A 21,245-nucleotide genomic window follows, 5' to 3' on the forward strand; every position below is an offset into this window, starting at 1 on the left:
AGTCTGAGAATGATGAAGACACTTTTGACTGTCAAATGTGTAAGTAATAAACTAACCAATGATCCATTTACGTAAAATGCAATAGATTTAAAGTTTTAGCTCAGGACATTCAGTATAAGCTGAGCATATGCAGACTCTGGGATAGTTAACTAGGTCTGTTGAGGTCTGTTCGTTTGTCAGGTGGTCTTTTAGCACACACTCCGAGGCAGCGGGCAACCCTAATAGTTACAATCTATTATATACTGGTAAGCATTACAGTTCAATAAAACTGAGAAGATTACAGAACATGTCTACTGTAAGTGAGGATTGGAAAAATGTATCAGATGTATTAAACTGGTGCTTGTTAGGCTGTACACCTAGTAGAAGTAGAGGCATTTAAAAAAAGTATTTTAACAAGATTAACTATATCCGATAGAATTCTATACTAATATTTGAGGCTTCAAAAACATTTTAGAATCAATATAAAGGAGTTAATCTTGAACAATGGGTGTATATAGGGTATATACCACACTCACAGTAAAGTAAATGGCAAGTGTAATGTTTTCAATTAACTCATATGTACAGTCCATTGAACCCCATTGTCATTTGACTTGGTTAAGCTAGTACTACTCGTACGCATCCTCAGTGCAAATAAAGTAGGGAAAGTACGTGTCCAATTCTTCGGAAACCACAGCAGGATTCAGTTCTTTCTAATAAGTTTTTTATTGCTGTGTCTAATTTATATCGGCAGAATGCAATCTACTATAAAAGTGCTCTGTTGCGATGGCATGTTTTATTAGCTCCCTTTAAAATGCCAGCCTGAGTTAGTCTGCTCAAATGCTTTTTCTTTAGTGTTTACTAACCAGTGCACGAACATATGGAGGGTCCTCGTAATTGCACACTGTAAATATTTGTAAAATGTGTATAAAATCAAAGGTTTAAAAAGTTAGAAGATTCATGTAGAATGTGATAGACAAATAGACGGATATAATCAGAGCATAAGGGCCTACTACCCCCGATGTATTTGTGTTTCATGCATTGACAGTTATAGGACACATGCTGGGTCACACAAGCACATATATTTTATAACATCTTAAATGGTAGAAGGAACACGGTGTTACTTGTGTTTTGTCACCTGTTTAGTTATGCAGAAAATATGTTTACTCATCAAGGGTCAAGACACTTAAAAAAATGTAGTATGCTTTTTAATTACATTTACTGCCACAAAAATGTGGGGGGTCTTTATTTTTCATATAAGAAAATATGAGACCTATGAAGTGATAGCAATATGTAAGCATAGCCAAAATAAACACAATTGACTGTACAGTACTTGCGATCTTAGTAACAAGTGTGACAGAGATCGAATGAGTCTTAGTGTTAGATCTCCCTTTCGACCTGTGAGAGCACGGTGTACGAGGAACAGAGTACCCTTAATGAAATGGCACGACAATTTATTCCGTAGGGTAGATGGAAGTCGGTCAGTTCGGAAGGGGGCGGAGCTATGGCACCCGAGCTCAGTGACCCAGACGGTAAGCGGCGTGGCATCCGAGGACTGGAGGAGCGGATGCGCTCGTTAACCTCGGGGTCATGGGCAAGGGTATAAATAGGGGGCATGGCTTGAGTGATCTGTTCCTTTGCATATGGTTAAATTATATGACCAAGAAGGAGCCCGTTTGTGAGATCGACCGTGAGTGTTTTGTGTCTGTGTTCTAACACTGTGTGTCTTGTGTGTTGTTGTCTCACTAAAGATTACTGAGCACGATCCGGAGCTGCAGCCGCAGGCCAGCGACAAACCCGGACTTCACCACTCACCTTTTCACTACTGGAACTGTCTTTTGTTTTGCACCTTTTAGCACTTGAATCACGCACTGTCTTTGTGTTTGTGTTTAGTGTGGGTGTCGGAACGGGACTTTGGGGTTGCGGGTCAAACCCGTAGGATTATAACGAGAAGTGATACACGCCGCTGTATCACTTCCAGCATTATTATTAGTTACAGGTTTTGCCTTGAGGCTCTGGACATTTATTAATTTAAATAAACACCCTTGCACCTGTACCAACGTTTGTCTGTGTGATTCTTCTGCACTGCACTCACCTGCACGTCATTACCACTTTGCCACACGTGGTTGTCAGAAGTAAGGATGGACTACGCAACACTGTCGGCGCTGCTGGAGCAGCTGGACAGCAGACGGGAGGTGGAGGAAAGACGGAGAGAGGAGAGGTACACTGCGCTGATCGAGAGGGTCGGGCTGGCAATACCTCCCACAGCATCAGCAGAATGCAGCTTCAGAGCGCCCAAAGCACGGACGCAGAAAATGACGGCGGATGATGATCCAGAGGCATACCTGGTGGCATTTGAGCGGCTGGCTACCACCGCGTCATGGCCCCGACAGTTCTGGGCAAGCCAGCTGGGACCCTGCCTGATTGGGGAAGCGCAGGCAGCCTACCAGGCGATGGGGGATGACGACGCCGCTCAATATGACCTGGTAAAGCTGGCTATTCTCCGCCGTCTTAACATTACGGAGGAAACGCACCGAGTGAGGTTCAGGGAGTACAGGAGGTCCCCGAACGTACGCCCCAGGGTGGTCGCGCAGAAGCTCTGTGACCACATGATACACTGGCTCACCCCGGCGCTAAAAACAACTGCCCAGATGGGGGAGGCCATCGTCATTGAGCAGTTTTGTCATGTGGTCGGCGCCGAGACCCAAGGATGGATACGGCGCCACAACCCCGACACCCTGGAACAGGCAGTCAAGCTCGCTGAGGACTTCGAGGACTCCCTGGTATCCGCCCAGACCGGGCTACTCACCCCGCTATCTCAACGGAGCGGCCGAGCCCCACCTCCTCTCTCTGCTCCACCAACCCCACCACCAGGACCGGTTCAACGACCTCCGAGAGCACCAACCCCAATGGGCGACCTTGCCTCCTCTTCATGGAGACCAAGGTTGGCCCCCAGCTGGGGTAGAGGTGCTGCCCCTGCCCCGTTGCCATACCAGCAGCGGGACAGACCATTTAACACTGTGCCCTCCTTTCCCCCTACCTGTTTTAGGTGCCGCCAGCCGGGACATCAGGCTAGGTCATGCCCATCTGCGATGGAGTGTGACGTGGCCGTCTGTAATCTGGCATCTGAAGCGGGTAAGCGAGGGAAAAATGGTCGGGAGGGGCCTTGTATTGTTAAGGTGATTTTTGGAAATGTGAAAACCCATGCATTAGTGGACACAGGGTGTGGTCAGACCTTAATTAGAGCATCTCTCTTAGGCGGTATGGTGTGGCAGCCACAAGGTCAGGTGGCGATCTCCTGTATCCATGGAGACACGGCAACATACCCCACAGTAAAAGCATATTTATCGGTCGGTCCGATGAAACGTTCCCTGGTAGTTGGGGTAGCGGAAAGGTTACCACATCCCATTATTCTGGGTCGGGACTGGCCCAACTATAAAGATTTATTGAAATTAAGGGCAGTCCCGGCCATACACGCAAATGTGGCAGAAAAAGTAGAAGGGGAAATGATTGGTAATGTTTTTCCCTTTCAAGCGGAAATGTTCTCTTCCCTGTTCCGGCCGAAAAAAACAAACAAAGAGAGAAGGCTGCGGAAATGGGAGGGAGCGTTAATGAGACAAGGCTGGGGGCTGGTGGGAGCCTGTTATAACGGTGAAAAACGTCAGTCGAAGGGGGTCGGAACGCAGTGTGACCGAGAGGGCGAGGTTACTGGGCCATCAAGGGCAGATGTTACTCCCGCCCCGCTCAATATACCGGACATGTGGCACTCGAATGTGAACCTAGTGTGGGAGCAGGACAATGACCCATCACTGGTGCACATTCGGGGACAGGTCCGGTCCATTGAAGGTAAGGATGTTGAAGGCGCTGGGGCACTAGTATTTCCACACTTCATTATCAAGGGGCAATTACTATATAGGGTAAACCTGGCCGCGGGCACAGGACATCCTGTAACACAATTATTGGTCCCCCCGTCTTGTCGGCTGGAGGTCATGAGGCTGGCGCATGATATCCCTTTTGCGGGGCACCTCGGAGTTGACAAGACAAGGGAACGGATATTGGCTCGATTCTTTTGGCCAGGTCTTTATAAGGAAGTGTCGAAATATGTAGCCACATGCCCAGACTGCCAGAGAGTAGCGCCGGGTCGAGTGCGCCCCGCCCCTTTGGTCCCACTGCCGATTATTTCCACCCCCTTTGAACGCATCGCAGTGGACATAGTCGGCCCTTTGCTACCTTCTGACTCCGGGTATACGCATATATTAGTGGTGGTAGATTACGCAACGCGATACCCAGAGGCAGTTCCATTGAGGTCCACTAGTGCTGCTGCGATAGCCAAAGAACTAGTGCAGATTATGGCAAGAGTAGGGATCCCCAACGAGATATTGACTGATCATGGAACTAATTTCTTGTCAAATACGCTACAGCAGGTATATAAATTACTAAAAATACGTCCCATCAGAACGTCGGTTTACCATCCACAGACGGACGGTTTGGTGGAACGTTTTAATCAGACTCTAAAGGCGATGCTGAGACGATTTGTGAATCAGGAGCAAAAACATTGGGCATCGCTTCTTCCCTACCTCCTTTTTGCGGTGAGAGAGGTGCCGCAGAGTTCGACAGGGTTCTCCCCCTTCGAGCTCTTGTACGGCCGACAGCCTCGCGGCATTCTCGATCTGTTGAGAGAGGGGTGGGAGGAGCACAAAGGCTCGTCCAAAAATGTAGTGCAGCATGTGCTCCTACTGAGAGATCGCCTAGATTTGGTCGGTCGTTTGGCCCAAGACAATCTCAGATCGGCTCAGCATCGACAACAGCAGCATTACAATCAAAATGCATTAATCCGAACTTTTCGACCTGGAGACAAAGTAATGCTGCTACTTCCCTCAGCGGAATCCAAACTATGTGCTAAATGGCAAGGGCCATATGAGGTGATTCGGGCTATAGGAAAGGTGAATTACGAAATTAAACAGCCCGATCGCCGTAACAAAAAAGAAATTTATCATATAAATTTATTAAAGCCCTGGCAGGCAAGAGAGGTGTTATTTATAGCCCCAGGCAATATAGAGGATGATTTAGGGCCCGAGCTAGAACCCTCTAGCACAAAGAACATTTCGATGGGGGAACAGTTACTTCCTGATCAGCAACGTGAACTACGTAGGTTAATTGAGGAATTTAGCGATGTTTTTTCTAACACGCCCGGTAGAACTAACCTCGCTGAATATGACATTATCTCTCCCCCAGGTGTCACAGTGCGAGAGAGACCTTACCGGATCCCGGAAAGTCGACGGAGTGGCGTTCGCAAAGAGGTATGGGACATGCTCGAACTTGGGGTGATTGAGCCTTCCAGGAGCGAGTGGTGCAGTCCAATTGTGATAGTGGCCAAAAAGGACGGCACCAACCGCTTCTGCGTTGATTTCCGCAAGGTAAACGCTATTGCCAAGTTTGATGCGTATCCCATGCCTCGGGTCGACGAACTCCTAGATAGACTGGGGACGGCGAGGTTCATCTCCACTCTGGATCTGACGAAGGGATATTGGCAGATCCCGTTAACTCGTAGTTCTAGAGAGAAAACCGCATTTTCAACACCAGAGGGGCTGTTTCATTTTACAACCATGCCGTTTGGGTTACATGGTGCGCCTGCTGCCTTCCAGAGACTGATGGACCAGGTTTTACACCCACATCGTGAATATGCGGCAGCGTATATTGATGATGTGGTCATTTACAGCTCCACCTGGCGAGAGCATTTGGCTAGGATCACAGCCGTCCTTCAGTCTCTAAGGGCAGCCCGGCTGACAGCTAACTTGCGAAAATGTGCGTTTGCCAAAAAAGAAACGCAATATTTGGGGTTTGTAATGGGGAATGGCAGGGTGAAACCCGTTGTCTCCAAGGTCCAGGCCTTGGTAGACGCGGCAATCCCCAAAACCAAGGCTCAAGTGCGGTCGCTACTGGGGTTAGCCGGTTATTACCGCCGCTTTATCCCCGAGTATGCCACAGTGGTTAATCCCTTAGTTGACCTCACCAAAAAGAGCGCACCAAATTCAATTAAATGGTCAGAAGAATGTCAGGGGGCGTTTAATACTGTTAAGCAGAGACTTTGCCAGGCCCCTGCTCTCATCACGCCAGACTTCACTAAGAGATTCATCCTCCACACCGATGCTTCGGATGTCGGCTTGGGTGCAGTCCTGTCTCAAATGGTAGGCGGAGTAGAACACCCTGTTCTGTACATAAGTAAAAAAATGCTCCCTCGGGAGCGCAACTACTCCGTCGTCGAAAAAGAGTGTTTGGCCATTAAATGGGCTACTCACTCTTTAAGATATTACCTGCTGGGACACTCATTTGATCTTGTCACTGACCACGCCCCACTCAAGTGGTTAAGCACAATGAAGGACAGCAATGCCCGGATAACTCGGTGGTATCTGGCATTGCAGCCCTTCATGTACCATATGGTACACCGTGCAGGGAAAGACCACCAAAATGCGGATTATTTTTCCCGGGAGGGGGGAGTAATGGGAAAGGTAGGTTTAGCCGAGTGTTCCTTCGGCTCCACTCTGAGCGGTGGGATATGTGACAGAGATCGAATGAGTCTTAGTGTTAGATCTCCCTTTCGACCTGTGAGAGCACGGTGTACGAGGAACAGAGTACCCTTAATGAAATGGCACGACAATTTATTCCGTAGGGTAGATGGAAGTCGGTCAGTTCGGAAGGGGGCGGAGCTATGGCACCCGAGCTCAGTGACCCAGACGGTAAGCGGCGTGGCATCCGAGGACTGGAGGAGCGGATGCGCTCGTTAACCTCGGGGTCATGGGCAAGGGTATAAATAGGGGGCATGGCTTGAGTGATCTGTTCCTTTGCATATGGTTAAATTATATGACCAAGAAGGAGCCCGTTTGTGAGATCGACCGTGAGTGTTTTGTGTCTGTGTTCTAACACTGTGTGTCTTGTGTGTTGTTGTCTCACTAAAGATTACTGAGCACGATCCGGAGCTGCAGCCGCAGGCCAGCGACAAACCCGGACTTCACCACTCACCTTTTCACTACTGGAACTGTCTTTTGTTTTGCACCTTTTAGCACTTGAATCACGCACTGTCTTTGTGTTTGTGTTTAGTGTGGGTGTCGGAACGGGACTTTGGGGTTGCGGGTCAAACCCGTAGGATTATAACGAGAAGTGATACACGCCGCTGTATCACTTCCAGCATTATTATTAGTTACAGGTTTTGCCTTGAGGCTCTGGACATTTATTAATTTAAATAAACACCCTTGCACCTGTACCAACGTTTGTCTGTGTGATTCTTCTGCACTGCACTCACCTGCACGTCATTACCACTTTGCCACACAAGCCTTAGGCTTTGGAGGCACTTCACATGGTAATTCAGTTTGATTCTCAGCTTAATGAAAACTTTAAGGTAATACAGGGGAGAAATCCAAGCCTATCCTGCTCTGATGGGTGGCCCGAATGGATCTCCTGTTCAAGAGTGTTCCCCTTCAAAAAAGATAAAAAAGAAACTCTGATCAATTTGCTAAGAATTGACTCCAGCTGTGCACGTTTCCTTCCTTCAGCTAAACAGAAGTTGACCAGCGTTCGCTCAGCATCTCTGTGTGTGTGTACAGTACTTATTATCCTCTTGGGTGTCTATCTGTAACCAGACTGGCACAAGGCATGATACAGCTTTCATGTTTTCTGTAATCCTTTCACTTTAGTTCAGGGGAGGTCAGTTGGTAACATGCATGCCTCTGGGGCAAGTCATGAGTTTGAATTTGGCCTACTCTCTCAGGCAAAACCCCAGCCTGGTGTGTGTGTGTGTGTGTGTGTCTGGAGCACTTAGCTGGTGCCAGACCCCAGACGAAATGTGTAATTGAGGTCCCGTCTGGAGTTTGGGCGTGGAAGATCCAGTGTTGCTTTGTTAAAGAAGAGCATTGGCATTAACCCTGTTGACCTTTTGACAAAACTTTCACAAAACAAGCCTGTTTTTTTTTTTTTTCTCTTAATTTAAAACAAATATAAAACATAGAAAGTGCATTCCCGTGTTTTACTTTTTTTTTGTTATTTGTCAGAAAGCAAGAAAGAAATTGCTCCCAATATCCCACATTAACACAAGCCCTGGAAATGTAATACCCATTATTCTACTGTTTTCTGACCATGTTTCAAATGTACCACCAACATATCACACATACCTTGATTTAGTTTAAATAAAGTGGTCACATGAACATCAGCCTTAAATTACCAAACCAGTAATCAATACCTATAATGGTATCTAGTCAAAACCCAGATGTGGCTTTGAAGGATTCTAAAAGCACCCGTTCTGTGTGGAGTTTCTGCTGATGATTGTGGAATAATGCAGACTTTAGTGCCTTTTTTATTTTCATACCAGATGGGCAAACTGAAAGTCTGGTGGGCATGTGCAAATTTGATTGCACTCTGCATTCTCATTTATTTATTTATTTATTTATTTATTTTATTGGGGAGAATGTGTATTTGTTGTGCTGGTCTACAATCCTTCATATCTTGTTACATTGTTTGTTTGTTCATTTGACTCCAAAAGTCTTTTCTTTGCTCAGCTTGCTCAAATGCCGGATGTCTCACCACTGTGCTTTGGAAAAAAATGATAAACAGCTTTACACCCCACCCATACGGAGCGCAGTAAACAGATCATGGCCCTCTACTAAAGCTTTATTGTCTCTGGCAAGCCACTACAGGACCTTTGGCACGACTTGGGATTGACCTCCTCCATAAATCCTGGGATTGTCAATAAATTCTACTGCGCGTCTGTCATTTACAGCAGTAGTTTCTTGGTAAATAAACTTCTTGGCTTGCCTTTTAAACTCAGCGACCGTCTCTTTGAAATGTTTAGCCCAGCAAAAAAATAAAGAAAGGAAGCAACAGGATGCAAGTGCATACATCAATAGAGATCATATACCCAAATGTGCAGGTTGATATACTGCCTAGTGCTGAAGGTAACCTTTTATTACAGGTGAACCCCAGTAAGATCATTGAGAGAGGGGAGGTTCAGATCACAGCCACTCCCCTGTAGTATGCTACAGTGGAGACTTCTCAGTCTCTCATTTTTCTCAGTATTATCTCTCATTTTTAATTTCACAGAAATCAGTGGGAAATATTGAATTTGGATCACCAACTTTCATGTGTGCTACAAACCTGAGTGGAGCTGCTTAGAAATTGGTTTGATCAGCCTATACCCGATAAGCTACAGCTGGGCTCACAAGTGCTACACAAGATGCACTAACATGTTTTTATATACACTCTTAAACCCTGGCTTTGTAAATGCAACCTTCCCTCAAGTCAGTGGCATGTGAGAGGCTTCATCTACAGTTTACAACAAATCCGATGTTATGTTCCAGTGGCAAACAGTTAAAAAAGGGGAGCAAGCTTTTGTGCCTTCAGAAAAATGACATTTTAGAATGTGAAGACACTGGTCAGTCAGCAAAGTTTATTTGCAAAGACAGTACACAAAAAACATGCATGTAACTATGGAAACACATTTTAAAAATACACACTGCAGCTTTGCATTTTTAACCAATTTATATTTGATTGTGGAGGACTGCAGCTTTAAGATATTAAACATCTTTTTTTCTGCACAGATTGAATCCAGTAAAACAATGCTGCTGTTGAGAACCTGTTCGGTTTGGATGAAGTATTGAATGCTTCAGTTCAGATCATTCCAACAGGAAGTTGGCATACCTTAGAAGAAGCTGTCCCTCTTGTTGGCAGCTTTGTAGAGCCGTCAGTGGTTTGTCATTGTGGTCGGCTTTTCAAACTGATCATTTTGTAATTCAGTTGTGAAAGGTTAAAGAAGGCCACATCTTTTTAGTAAGTAAAACAATGTCAACTTGACAGATTGTTAGAGCTATTCTTGTGAATCTACTGTGTCATACATGCAAAGCTAAAAGTCATCTTCTTGCCAGAAATGGCAAAAAGGAGATTGCTGCAACAGCTGTGCACACGCATGTTATGGGAACTAATTGGAAGCCTCCTATATGCAAGAAGAGCTGAAATCCATTAGTGAGTAAAACCCTTAAAACAGGGCTTGGAGCCTTGTTTTAGAGTTTGAAACGAGCACACCTTATTGGAAGTGAGGTTAGTGAAAGAGCCTTATTAGCAACTGGCATTTAGTTTAATGTCCTGTGCTAAATTATAAGGTGGCCAGAGAAGGAGAGTTTCAGAGGCTGCTGAATCAAAGGGCTTTTCCAAAGGGAAGCCGTCCTAAATCTGAATACATTTTGAAACCTTTTTAAATTAGAGTTCCCGTTGTCTGGAAGGAGAGAGACATTTTCTCACTAAAGGTCAAGCCTGACAGCCGTTGTGGTAAATTAAAGAAATACCAGCCTGCCGCCTGCGTTTTTTTATGTTGTTAATGCATTTTTGCCTGTTTATTTCACTTCCCAGCTCTGACCTTTTAAGCTTAATTTATGATTTAAAAAGGTAACTAATCCTAACCAGATTTTTTTTTTTTAACCATAAATTGGCAGTGTATTACTGCTGAGAGTGCATTCAAAATGTTGATACCAAAAGCCTGAGTTAAGCTACTAATTGTGGCCTTCTTGATTCTCAGAGAAGATTTTATATATATATATATATATATATATATATATATATATATATATATATATATATATATATATATATATATATGTAAGGGATTATTTTTTGTATCGTATAACATGCAGCAGGTGTGATGGTAAACAGGAGCCCCTTACCCGCTGTCCTCTCTGGTGTTGTAGAGGTCTCGGCGGCCTGGGTTTTTGTGTAACAATGCAGCTTGAACACGTGGTGCCTCCAGGGGAATATAGGTTCCCCCACCTTAACTCTCCAGCTGTATTTCTGAAGAGGTATTGTGCAGCAACACAGTCAATACTTCACTTCAATATTATAATGACCCCAAACCTTTTTTCCCTATAGTTAACTCAGGATATATTTAACTACGCAGGGGAATATTACTGTAGTAGTAGTATTAACAATTATACACAGCTTAGCATATATATATACATACACAAATTACACAACAATAGTATACTATAACAACAATGATTGGGTTTATTATAGTAATATAGATTATATGGCTAAATAAATGCAGTTCAGCTTAAAGGGCAACAAACATTATAAACTAAAGAAAAAGGGTGCTATTCAATCTATATCACCCCCACTGTGCACATATATTGTTTGTTGTATTTTTTACAGTCAATGTTCCTGTTGTGCAGAACTAGTTCTGTGTTTTATTTCGTTGGAGTACTCTTATTTTCCACGAGGTTTGTGAATGTCATTGACTTGCAGGTATTTTACGTTATTAAACTGTCGTTCCTTCTTTTTTATTTTCAGCTGTCAATTATTCCTTCCAATCAAACGTAATTTTCCTCAAATTCACAATACACTTCCGAATATATTTTCTCACTGTTCACAAAGGAATATCCCGCAATTCAAACTGACCTGAGATCTGTTTTTCTCTTTTGTGGCGAGCGTGGGCCAAGCTGCAGGGTCGGCCGTCTAGTCTGCAGTCAACGTGACTGTCCCGTGTCAGGCGGCGTGCAACGTGAGCAGTGTCGTTTTATTCAAACTGGTGTTTTCTTTTTCATTTGTAGATGCATCCAGCGATTGGATACTAGGTATTTACAGATTTATTTAAACTGTAATAGTTTTAACAGTGAAAACGTCGCTCCACCGTCTGTTTTGGGTCTTTCTGTTTATTTTCTCCCGATCAGCTGCCAGGCGTCTGTTTTCAGTCTCGGGTCTCCTCCTTCCCTTTCGCTCTGCTCAGCTCAAATATGAAACGCACATCCTGTCCAGGCGTCATCACAGGCAGAGGCACAGATTCCCTGCGGTCCTAAAGAGCTCAGTCACTCTACCGTAGCTATACAAATAACCTGCTTTGCTGAAGGGGGTTACATTCTCCCCTCTTTAAAATGTCTGATGCCCCCATCAGATTAACTTCTATACACGATCGGTACCGATCTGGTCTGGTCATGATCCAGTAGGCAATGCCCTGTGTATGTTTCCGAACGACATGTAGCGGTTCATCCCTAGAAGTACCTGGTGAATCATAAGTAAGGCGGACAATCGGCTTCACTTCACGACCACTTCGTCTTGGCTCTAAGGTCTGTGGCTCTGAAACTGAGGGAATTCTCCCCTCTTCAGATTCTGTATCCGGTGCTGGATCTACTTCAACAGGATCCACCACACTTTCAGGTTCACTATCTGCACGCACACCAACATCCTCTCCTTCAGGTGGTACGTCTGCCTCCATGGGTAAGTCTGCATCATTCTCCACAATATTCTCAGTTTCAGTAGAGGGTTCTGGGCTCTGTAATTTGTCATTCCCAGAATAATCAAGGATCTGAGTGACCTCACCTTCCTCTGATTCTGAATCAGAACTTGAATTTAACTGTTCGAGCGGATGTTCTTCTTGGCTAGTTTTCTGGGCTTGATCCAACAGACCCCTAGTCCTAGGTCTGGACACAGATGTACTGGGTTCAGTTACAGAAGGAACGGTCACTAACTGCCCAATAGGTAGTAAGTGGTTTCGGTGAAGCACTTTTATCAGTCTCCGACCCATCTCCTTCTTGAGACGATAAACAGGTATGTTTGGCAGTTTTCCAGTAACCACAAATGGTTCAGCATTCCACCTGTCTCCCAGTTTATTTTTTCCAGGCACGCCTAGACTTCTTATCAGCACCCGATCTCCAGGAAACAACTCTTGATCCCGGACCCTGAGATCATATCTGGCTTTGTTCTTCTGGGCCATCTTCTGTGCTGACTCAAGGGCTAAGCAGTAGGCATCTTGCAGTTCTTGTTTCAGTTTTTTGACATACTGAAGGTAAGTTTCTGTACCAGCTCCATCAGGTGAAACACCAAAACAAATGTCCACTGGTAGGCGAGCCTCTCTCCCAAACATAAGAAGGTAGGGTGAAAATCCAGTGGCCTCATTTTTGGTACAATTGTAAGCATGCACTAGGTGCGAAACATGCTGGCTCCATTGGATTTTCTTGCACTTCTCCAATGTACCTAACATGTTTAGTAAGGTCCTGTTAAATCTTTCGGGCTGTGGGTCACCTTCAGGGTGATAAGGAGAGGTTCGTGATTTTTTCACTCCCAACATCTGTAGCAGTTCTTTGATCACTCGGCTCTCAAAATCACGCCCCTGATCCGAATGTATCCGGGCCGGCCATCCATAATGTACAAAATACTTCTCCCAGAGTACTTTGGCCACGGTACAAGCTCTTTGGTCTCTAGTGGGGAAGGCTTGAGCATAGCGGGTGAAATGGTCCGTTATGACCAGGATGTTGCTGAGACCTTTGCTATCTGACTCCAGAGATAAAAAGTCCATGCACACTAGTTCCATGGGCCTTTGGCTTCGTATGTTGACCAGTGGGGCGGATCTCTTGGGCAGCGTCTTCCGGGCTATACAACGAAGACAGTTTTTGCAGTGTGTCTCCACATCTTTGCTTTGATGGGGCCAGTAGAACCGTTTTCTCACCTGGTCCAAAACCTTGTCCACACCAAGGTGTCCACTGTCATCGTGCAGGGCTTTCAGAACAGTTTCTCTATACTCCTGGGGTAACACTAGTTGTTGGAGCTGCCGAGGGGGATCCTTAACTACTCTGTAGAGGACTTCTCCCCTGAGCACGAGCTTGTTCCATTCCCTCAAAAACAGTTTGGTGTCAGGATGATCAATCTTGACCCATTGAACAGGCTTATCCAGTTTCTTTGCAAGCAGCACTCCCTTGAGGCAGGGGTCTGTCCTTTGAGCTCTCTGCAGATCCCCATGACTTAGTCTGGGAAGCGATGTTACTTGCAGCTCCGACGAGTAAGCATAGGCATCTGGGATTGCAGCAGGGGGTGCGCCCAGGGTATCTACAGCCCTAAGATGGTTTACTGTGGCATTCTCTGATTGCATTGTTACCATCTTACACATGGCTCGGATCCCAGGGGCAGATATCTCAACCCACTCATCATCAGCATGTCTGTTGGGGTGAGGCCTTCTTGACAAGGCATCTGCATCGATGTTATGACGTCCGGCACGGTACACGATTTGGAAATCATAAACAGCTAATGAAGCAAGCCATCTGTGTCCAGTTGCATCCAATCGCGCCGACTTCAAGATATAGGTTAGGGGGTTGTTGTCAGTTCTTACAGTGAACTTGGCTCCATACAGGTAGTCATGGAATCTATCGACAACTGCCCACCGCAGTGCCAGAAATTCCAGTTTGTGGACTGGATAGTTTCTTTCTGATGCAGATAGGCTTCTGCTAGCGTATGCTACTGGCCTCAAACTGTCAGGATATTTTTGATATAGGACGGCTCCGAGTCCCTCCAAACAGGCATCTACATGCAGGAGATATGGCTTTGTGGAATCAGCAAATGCTAGGACTGGGGCATTGGTCAATTTTTCAATCAGTGTGCGGAACGCATGCTCGCAACCTTCCGTCCACCTGGCAGCAAAAGGCTCATTAGTTTTGTAGTACGTCTCCTTGGAGTTTGAAGACTTCTTATCCTTCCTTGTAGGTGGATAGCCTTTGGTCAGATCATGGAGGGGCCTACAAATGGAGGAGTAGCCCGGTACAAAACGCCTGTAGTACCCACAGAATCCTAAAAAACTCTGCAATTCCTTCAAATTGGTCGGCCTCGGCCACGTAGTGAGAGCCTCGATTTTAGCAGGGTCAGTTGCAATGCCTTGCTGAGACACTATGTGACCTACATACTTGACACTGGTTTGGCAGAATTGGCATTTATCCAATGATAGCTTTAAGCCTCGTTCCTGCAAGCGATCCAACACTTTAAGGAGACGTTCTTCATGCTCCTCAAGTGTCCTTCCAAAAACTATGAGGTCATCCAAATAAACCAAGACTTCCAGGAGATTCATATCTCCAACTGTCCGCTCCATTAGTCGTTGGAACGTTGCCGGTGCTCCAGATATCCCCTGTGGCATGCGCTGGAACTCATAGAATCCCAGGGGACAAATGAACGCGGTTTTCTCCATGTCTTCAGGGCTCATCGGAATTTGGTAATATCCGCTCCGTAGATCAAGAACAGAAAACCAGCAGCTTCCTGACAAACAGTCCAGAGCTTCTTCCACCCGAGGCATAGTATATTGATCAGGTATGGTTCGCTTATTTAATGTGCGATAATCAATGCACATTCTTACATCACCATTTTTTTTCCGAGCTACCACAATGGGCGATGCGTAAGGGCTTCTAGACTCTCGAATGATGCCAATCCTTTGCAAATCCTGAAGATGTTTTCGGATGTCTTCCACATCGGCAGGTGCAAGTCGTCTTGATCGCTCTCTGAACGGGGTGTCATCTCTCAAACGAATATGATGTTCTACTCCACGCGCACATCCCACGTCCCAATCACAAGTCGAGAAAACATCAGCTCTTTGGGCTAATTTGGTTTGCAGCCGTTCTTTCCAACTGGAAGGCAAAGGGGAAGTTCCAAAATTCAGCTTAGCCATATCAAAACTTGGTGTTCGCTGCTTAGTTGGAATGGAGTGAGCCACGGTGGCGGCCTGGTACACATGTGCTATCAGTGTGCCCACCGGTATTGTGACAGGATGTGCTGAGGCATTACAAACGGGGACCTGGACTGTGGCAGTTGTCTTGTGTGACGTTTGAGCTACTCCCCTTCTAATAAAAAGACCGTTCGGCAGTCGGTCATCTTCAGGAGCTTCGATGAGAATCAGCTGATTTTTCCCATCATCTGAGACTTGGGCTTTTCCCTCAACCACCTGTACGGTACCAGGGGGTATGGTCACTGGCAAACAACCCAGCGTCTGAATGGTTCCTATTGGCCCTCTAGCTGTCTGCAAGAGTTCTCTCTCTTTCTTGATGTAAGCATCGAGGCACAAGGCATGAATCTTTAGTTTCCTGGCGTAATTATCTCCTGCTCGGTCGCGACACACACGAGCCAGTATCCCAAATATGGCGGCATTTGTCCCTATTAGGCAAGGGATATGGTTAGGAGAACCAGTAGAAGGACAAACCAGGGCTAAGGTTTCTAATGTCTGCTGCACACCCACAACATCTGCAGGGAATTCCAGGAATACATTGATATATCCCAGATATGGATACTGTCCCTCCCCAAGGCCCCAGATAGCAAGACCAGTAAGTGGGTGCAATGGTAGGTGACTGAGATGCTCCCTGTAGTAATGCTCAAAGATTATCGTAACCTGTGATCCAGTGTCAAGAATGGCACAGCATGGGCGACCTTCTATTCGCACAGTTACTTCTGTCTTAGGGCCACACAGACCAGCAGGCCATGGATTTGTTGGTGTATTTCCCACAGTGTTACTTTCCAGGCTAAATAGCTCCTGTGAATCGGAGTGCGCTTTTGACGATAGGGGCCCAGGGCACTCCTTTACTGGGTCCCATCGTAGTTTCCCAACTGATTCCCATACATGGCTTCAAGACGTTCAGCAACCAAAGTAGCATTTCCAGTGTTGACACACTCTTTTATCCTATGACCATCCAATCCACAACGGTAGCAAAAGGATCTGAATGGAGCTCTGATAGTAGTTGGAAGTGGCTGCCTTCCAGCAGATTTGAGAGTTGTTCCATCTTGTCCAGTTCCTTCAGCTGAATTCTCCCTCTTGTAGAATGGCTGATGACCCCTTGCGCGGACATCTTGGCGTGGCCGGGCATCCTGATAGTGATGCTGCTGCTGCTGCACAGTCAAGGATGATATTTGTTTCCTAATCTCCTGTAGCTGCTCTTTTAGGCAATCCATTTCTGCATTAGGGGCTGGTGTGACATCAGGTGTGTTAGCATGATGCACTCTAATGGGCGCTGTGGGGGGGTTTTGCTTGAGGCTCTCTCTCTCCTCTTCCTCTCTGATCTCTTTTATCAGAACAGAAAAAGTGGGAGGATTTTTCTGCCGTTCTTTAAGCCGGAGTTTAACTAGGCACATGTCAGAGTATATGGCTCCTTTAAGTAGCTGATTTAAGCGTGCTTTTCCTAATGCACTGGCTTCTATGCCTCCCTTCACATATACTTTCTGTAACAACTTCTCCAACCGGGCCAAGAATATAGACAGCTTTTCTCCCTGCTTCTGCATGGTAGTGCGAAATCGTAAATATAAGTCCTCTCCGCTCTCTGTGCTTCCAAACATGTGCTCAAGTGTACTGAGGTATTCTTGAGCCGACGCATCCGGGTTTGCCACACGCAGTGGTCTGACAACATCAAGAGCAGGGCCTCTCAGACTTTCCACTAGCCTTTTCCGCTTTTCTCCTTCTCCACACTGCCATTCTTGGATCATATGTGCTGCTTGGTCCATCCAGGTGTCATAGTCATCCTCCTGGCTAGGGGTGGGCTTGACGCCAGAGAACACTCTAAGCCGTTTGTAGGAAGTGCCTTCTGAAGATGGCTTCAGAGCTTTTTCAAGTGCTTTCCCAATAGTAGATAGTAAGTCATCTGTAGCGCTCGTTGAGGAGGCTGCTTGAACTCCAGCTACTTCTTGCAGATCGTTCAGTGTCTTTCCTTCAGTCTCCAAAAACATTTGCAGCTTCTTTTTGAAATCTGGAGTTGGAGTTTGGGGGTCAGGCATTAAAAGTACTTGCTGCAACGTCAAAGGTGGACTATCACTATCTGTATCCATGGTCTCGGTCAGGTCCACCTCAACCAGATCTTTGTCACTGCAACACAATGCGAACCACTGATCATCATTCAGGTTGTAATATCTTCCCAAACACTTTACTCTTCCCAAATCATCATTAGCGCGGAGTACTTCTAATAATTTTTGTGTGGTAATGTTCTCAGGGAGATTGCCTACCCAGAAAGCACGTGGTGGAGCAACACCTTCGGCAGCGCACCATGCCAGTAACTTAATTTTGTCCATTTTGATGGCTCAGAAACAACAACAGCAATGCTGGTCAAACTAAATGGTCGCACAATTACTGCTTGCTTAGCAATTAGCCTCCCAGCGGAGCCTCCATTATGTAAGGGATTATTTTTTGTATCGTATAACATGCAGCAGGTGTGATGGTAAACAGGAGCCCCTTACCCGCTGTCCTCTCTGGTGTTGTAGAGGTCTCGGCGGCCTGGGTTTTTGTGTAACAATGCAGCTTGAACACGTGGTGCCTCCAGGGGAATATAGGTTCCCCCACCTTAACTCTCCAGCTGTATTTCTGAAGAGGTATTGTGCAGCAACACAGTCAATACTTCACTTCAATATTATAATGACCCCAAACCTTTTTTCCCTATAGTTAACTCAGGATATATTTAACTACGCAGGGGAATATTACTGTAGTAGTAGTATTAACAATTATACACAGCTTAGCATATATATATACATACACAAATTACACAACAATAGTATACTATAACAACAATGATTGGGTTTATTATAGTAATATAGATTATATGGCTAAATAAATGCAGTTCAGCTTAAAGGGCAACAAACATTATAAACTAAAGAAAAAGGGTGCTATTCAATCTATATCACCCCCACTGTGCACATATATTGTTTGTTGTATTTTTTACAGTCAATGTTCCTGTTGTGCAGAACTAGTTCTGTGTTTTATTTCGTTGGAGTACTCTTATTTTCCACGAGGTTTGTGAATGTCATTGACTTGCAGGTATTTTACGTTATTAAACTGTCGTTCCTTCTTTTTTATTTTCAGCTGTCAATTATTCCTTCCAATCAAACGTAATTTTCCTCAAATTCACAATACACTTCCGAATATATTTTCTCACTGTTCACAAAGGAATATCCCGAAATTCAAACTGACCTGAGATCTGTTTTTCTCTTTTGTGGCGAGCGTGGGCCAAGCTGCAGGGTCGGCCGTCTAGTCTGCAGTCAACGTGACTGTCCCGTGTCAGGCGGCGTGCAACGTGAGCAGTGTCGTTTTATTCAAACTGGTGTTTTCTTTTTCATTTGTAGATGCATCCAGCGATTGGATACTAGGTATTTACAGATTTATTTAAACTGTAATAGTTTTAACAGTGAAAACGTCGCTCCACCGTCTGTTTTGGGTCTTTCTGTTTATTTTCTCCCGATCAGCTGCCAGGCGTCTGTTTTCAGTCTCGGGTCTCCTCCTTCCCTTTCGCTCTGCTCAGCTCAAATATGAAACGCACATCCTGTCCAGGCGTCATCACAGGCAGAGGCACAGATTCCCTGCGGTCCTAAAGAGCTCAGTCACTCTACCGTAGCTATACAAATAACCTGCTTTGCTGAAGGGGGTTACATATATATATATACAGACGTGCTCAAATTTGTTGGTACCCTTACAGCTCATTGAAATAATGCTTCATTCCTCCAGAAAAGTGATGAAATTAAAAGCTATTTTATCATGTATACTTGCATGCCTTTGGTATGTCATAGAATAAAGCAAAGAAGCTGTGAAAAGAGATGAATTATTGCTTATTCTACAAAGATATTCTAAAATGGCCTGGACACATTTGTTGGTACCCCTTAGAAAAGATAATAAATAATTGGATTATAGTGATATTTCAAACTAATTGGTTTCTTTAATTAGTATCACACATGTCTCCAATCTTGTAATCAGTCATTCAGCCTATTTAAATGGAGAAAAGTAGTCACTGTGCTGTTTGGTATCATTGTGTGCACCACACTGAACATGGACCAGAGAAAGCAAAGGAGAGAGTTGTCTGAGGAGATCAGAAATAAAATAATAGACAAGCATGGTAAAGGTAAAGGCTACAAGACCATCTCCAAGCAGCTTGATGTTCCTGTGACAGCAGTTGCAAATATTATTAAGAAGTTTAAGGTCCATGGAACTGTAGCCAACCTCCCTGGGCGCGGCCACAAGAGGAAAATCGACCACAGATTGAACAGAAGGATAGTGCGAATGATAGAAAAAGAACCAAGGATAACTGCCAAAGAGATACAAGCTGAACTCCAAGGTGAAGGTACGTCAGTTTCTGATCGCACCATCCGTCGCTTTTTGAGCGAAAGTGGGCTCCATGGAAGGACTCCACTTTTGAAAGAAAAACATAAAAAAGCCAGACTGGAATTTGCTAAAATGCATATTGACAAGCCACAATCCTTCTGGGAGAATGTCCTTTGGACAGATGAGTCAAAACTGGAGCTTTTTGGCAAGTCACATCAGCTCTATGTTCACAGATGAAAAAATGAAGCTTTCAAAGAAAAGAACACCATACCTACAGTGAAACATGGAGGAGGCTCGGTTATGTTTTGGGGCTGCTTTGCTGCGCCTGGCACAGGGTGCCTTGAATCTGTGCAAGGCACAATGAAATCTCAAGACTATCAAGGCATTCTGGAGCGAAACGTACTGACCAGTGTCAGAAAGCTCTGTCTCAGTCGCAGGTCATGGGTCCTCCAACAGGATAATGACCCAAAACACACAGCTGAAAGCACTCAAGAATGGATAAGAACAAAACATTGGACTATTCTGAAGTGGCCTTCTATGAGTCCTGATCTGAATCCTATCGAACATCTATGGAAAGAGCTGGAACATGCAGTCTGGAGAAGGCACCCATCAAACCTGAGACAGCTGGAGCAGTTTGCTCAGGAAGAGTGGGCCAAACTACCTGTTAACAGGTGCAGAAGTCTCACTGAGAGCTACAGAAAACATTTGATTGCAGTGATTGCCTCTAAAGGTTGTGCAACAAAATATTAGGTTAGCGGTCCCGTCATTTTTGTCCATGCCATTTTCATTTGTTTTATTATTTACAATATTATGTTGAATAAAAAATCAAAAGCAAAGTCTGATTTCTATTAAATATGGAATAAACAATGGTGGATGCCAATTACTTTTGTCAGTTTCAAGTTATTTCAGAGAAAATTGTGCATTCTTTGTTTTTTGTGGAGGGGTACCAACAAATTTGAGCACGTCTGTATATATATATATATATATTAGGGCTGTCACTCGATTCAAATATTTGATTAGTTAATTTATGGGCATTAGTTGGACTTGGCTTCCTGTTCTGCTTTTATTGCAACTAGCAGAACCTGAGACAAGAGATTAAGTCATTTTGTATCTTGTTAGAGGTACCTGAGAATACTATGGCTATTGACAAGTGATTGCTTAACATGCTGTTGTAGTCACTTCTTTTTGTGGAATTGGTGTCTTCATCGTGCCCTTTGAATGACAGTTCTTGCTTGCCAAGGTAAACAACAGAATCAATCAAGTGTTTAAGAACCTCACGATTTTTTCTTACTTGCTCATTGTGATGTATTGTATCCCTACGCTTCTGCTCATCCGGTTGAACATCAAACCAGGTTTGTCCAAATGTTTTGAGTGTTACAGTGGCTCGCAAGTGACTTTGGGAACACTCATGTTTTTGTGCTGACTT

General features: G+C 44.9%; 2 protein-coding genes across 4 annotated transcripts in view; one reads left to right on the forward strand and one right to left on the reverse strand.

The window, feature by feature from the left end:
• LOC117402260 (mitochondrial 2-oxodicarboxylate carrier-like) overlaps positions 1-21,245 on the forward strand; it is a 198,648-nt gene that overhangs the window by 109,732 nt on the left and 67,671 nt on the right. The window lies entirely within an intron of this gene.
• Positions 10,624-12,737, reverse strand: LOC131698654 (uncharacterized). The gene is made up of 2 exons (XM_058991493.1): positions 11,407-12,737; positions 10,624-10,803 (listed from the first exon to the last, which is right to left on the reverse strand). The coding sequence occupies exon 1, from the start codon at positions 12,716-12,718 to the stop codon at positions 11,828-11,830; it is 891 nt and encodes a 296-aa protein (XP_058847476.1). The 5' UTR covers positions 12,719-12,737; the 3' UTR covers positions 10,624-10,803; positions 11,407-11,827.

This window comes from Acipenser ruthenus, chromosome 18 (assembly GCF_902713425.1).
Source record: "Acipenser ruthenus chromosome 18, fAciRut3.2 maternal haplotype, whole genome shotgun sequence".
NCBI lineage: Eukaryota > Metazoa > Chordata > Actinopteri > Acipenseriformes > Acipenseridae > Acipenser > Acipenser ruthenus.

Bases quoted from the DNA above. Each gene is read 5' to 3' on its own strand.
- LOC131698654 (XM_058991493.1), bottom strand. From the start codon at position 12,718: ATGGCCCAGAAGAACAAAGCCAGATATGATCTCAGGGTCCGGGATCAA.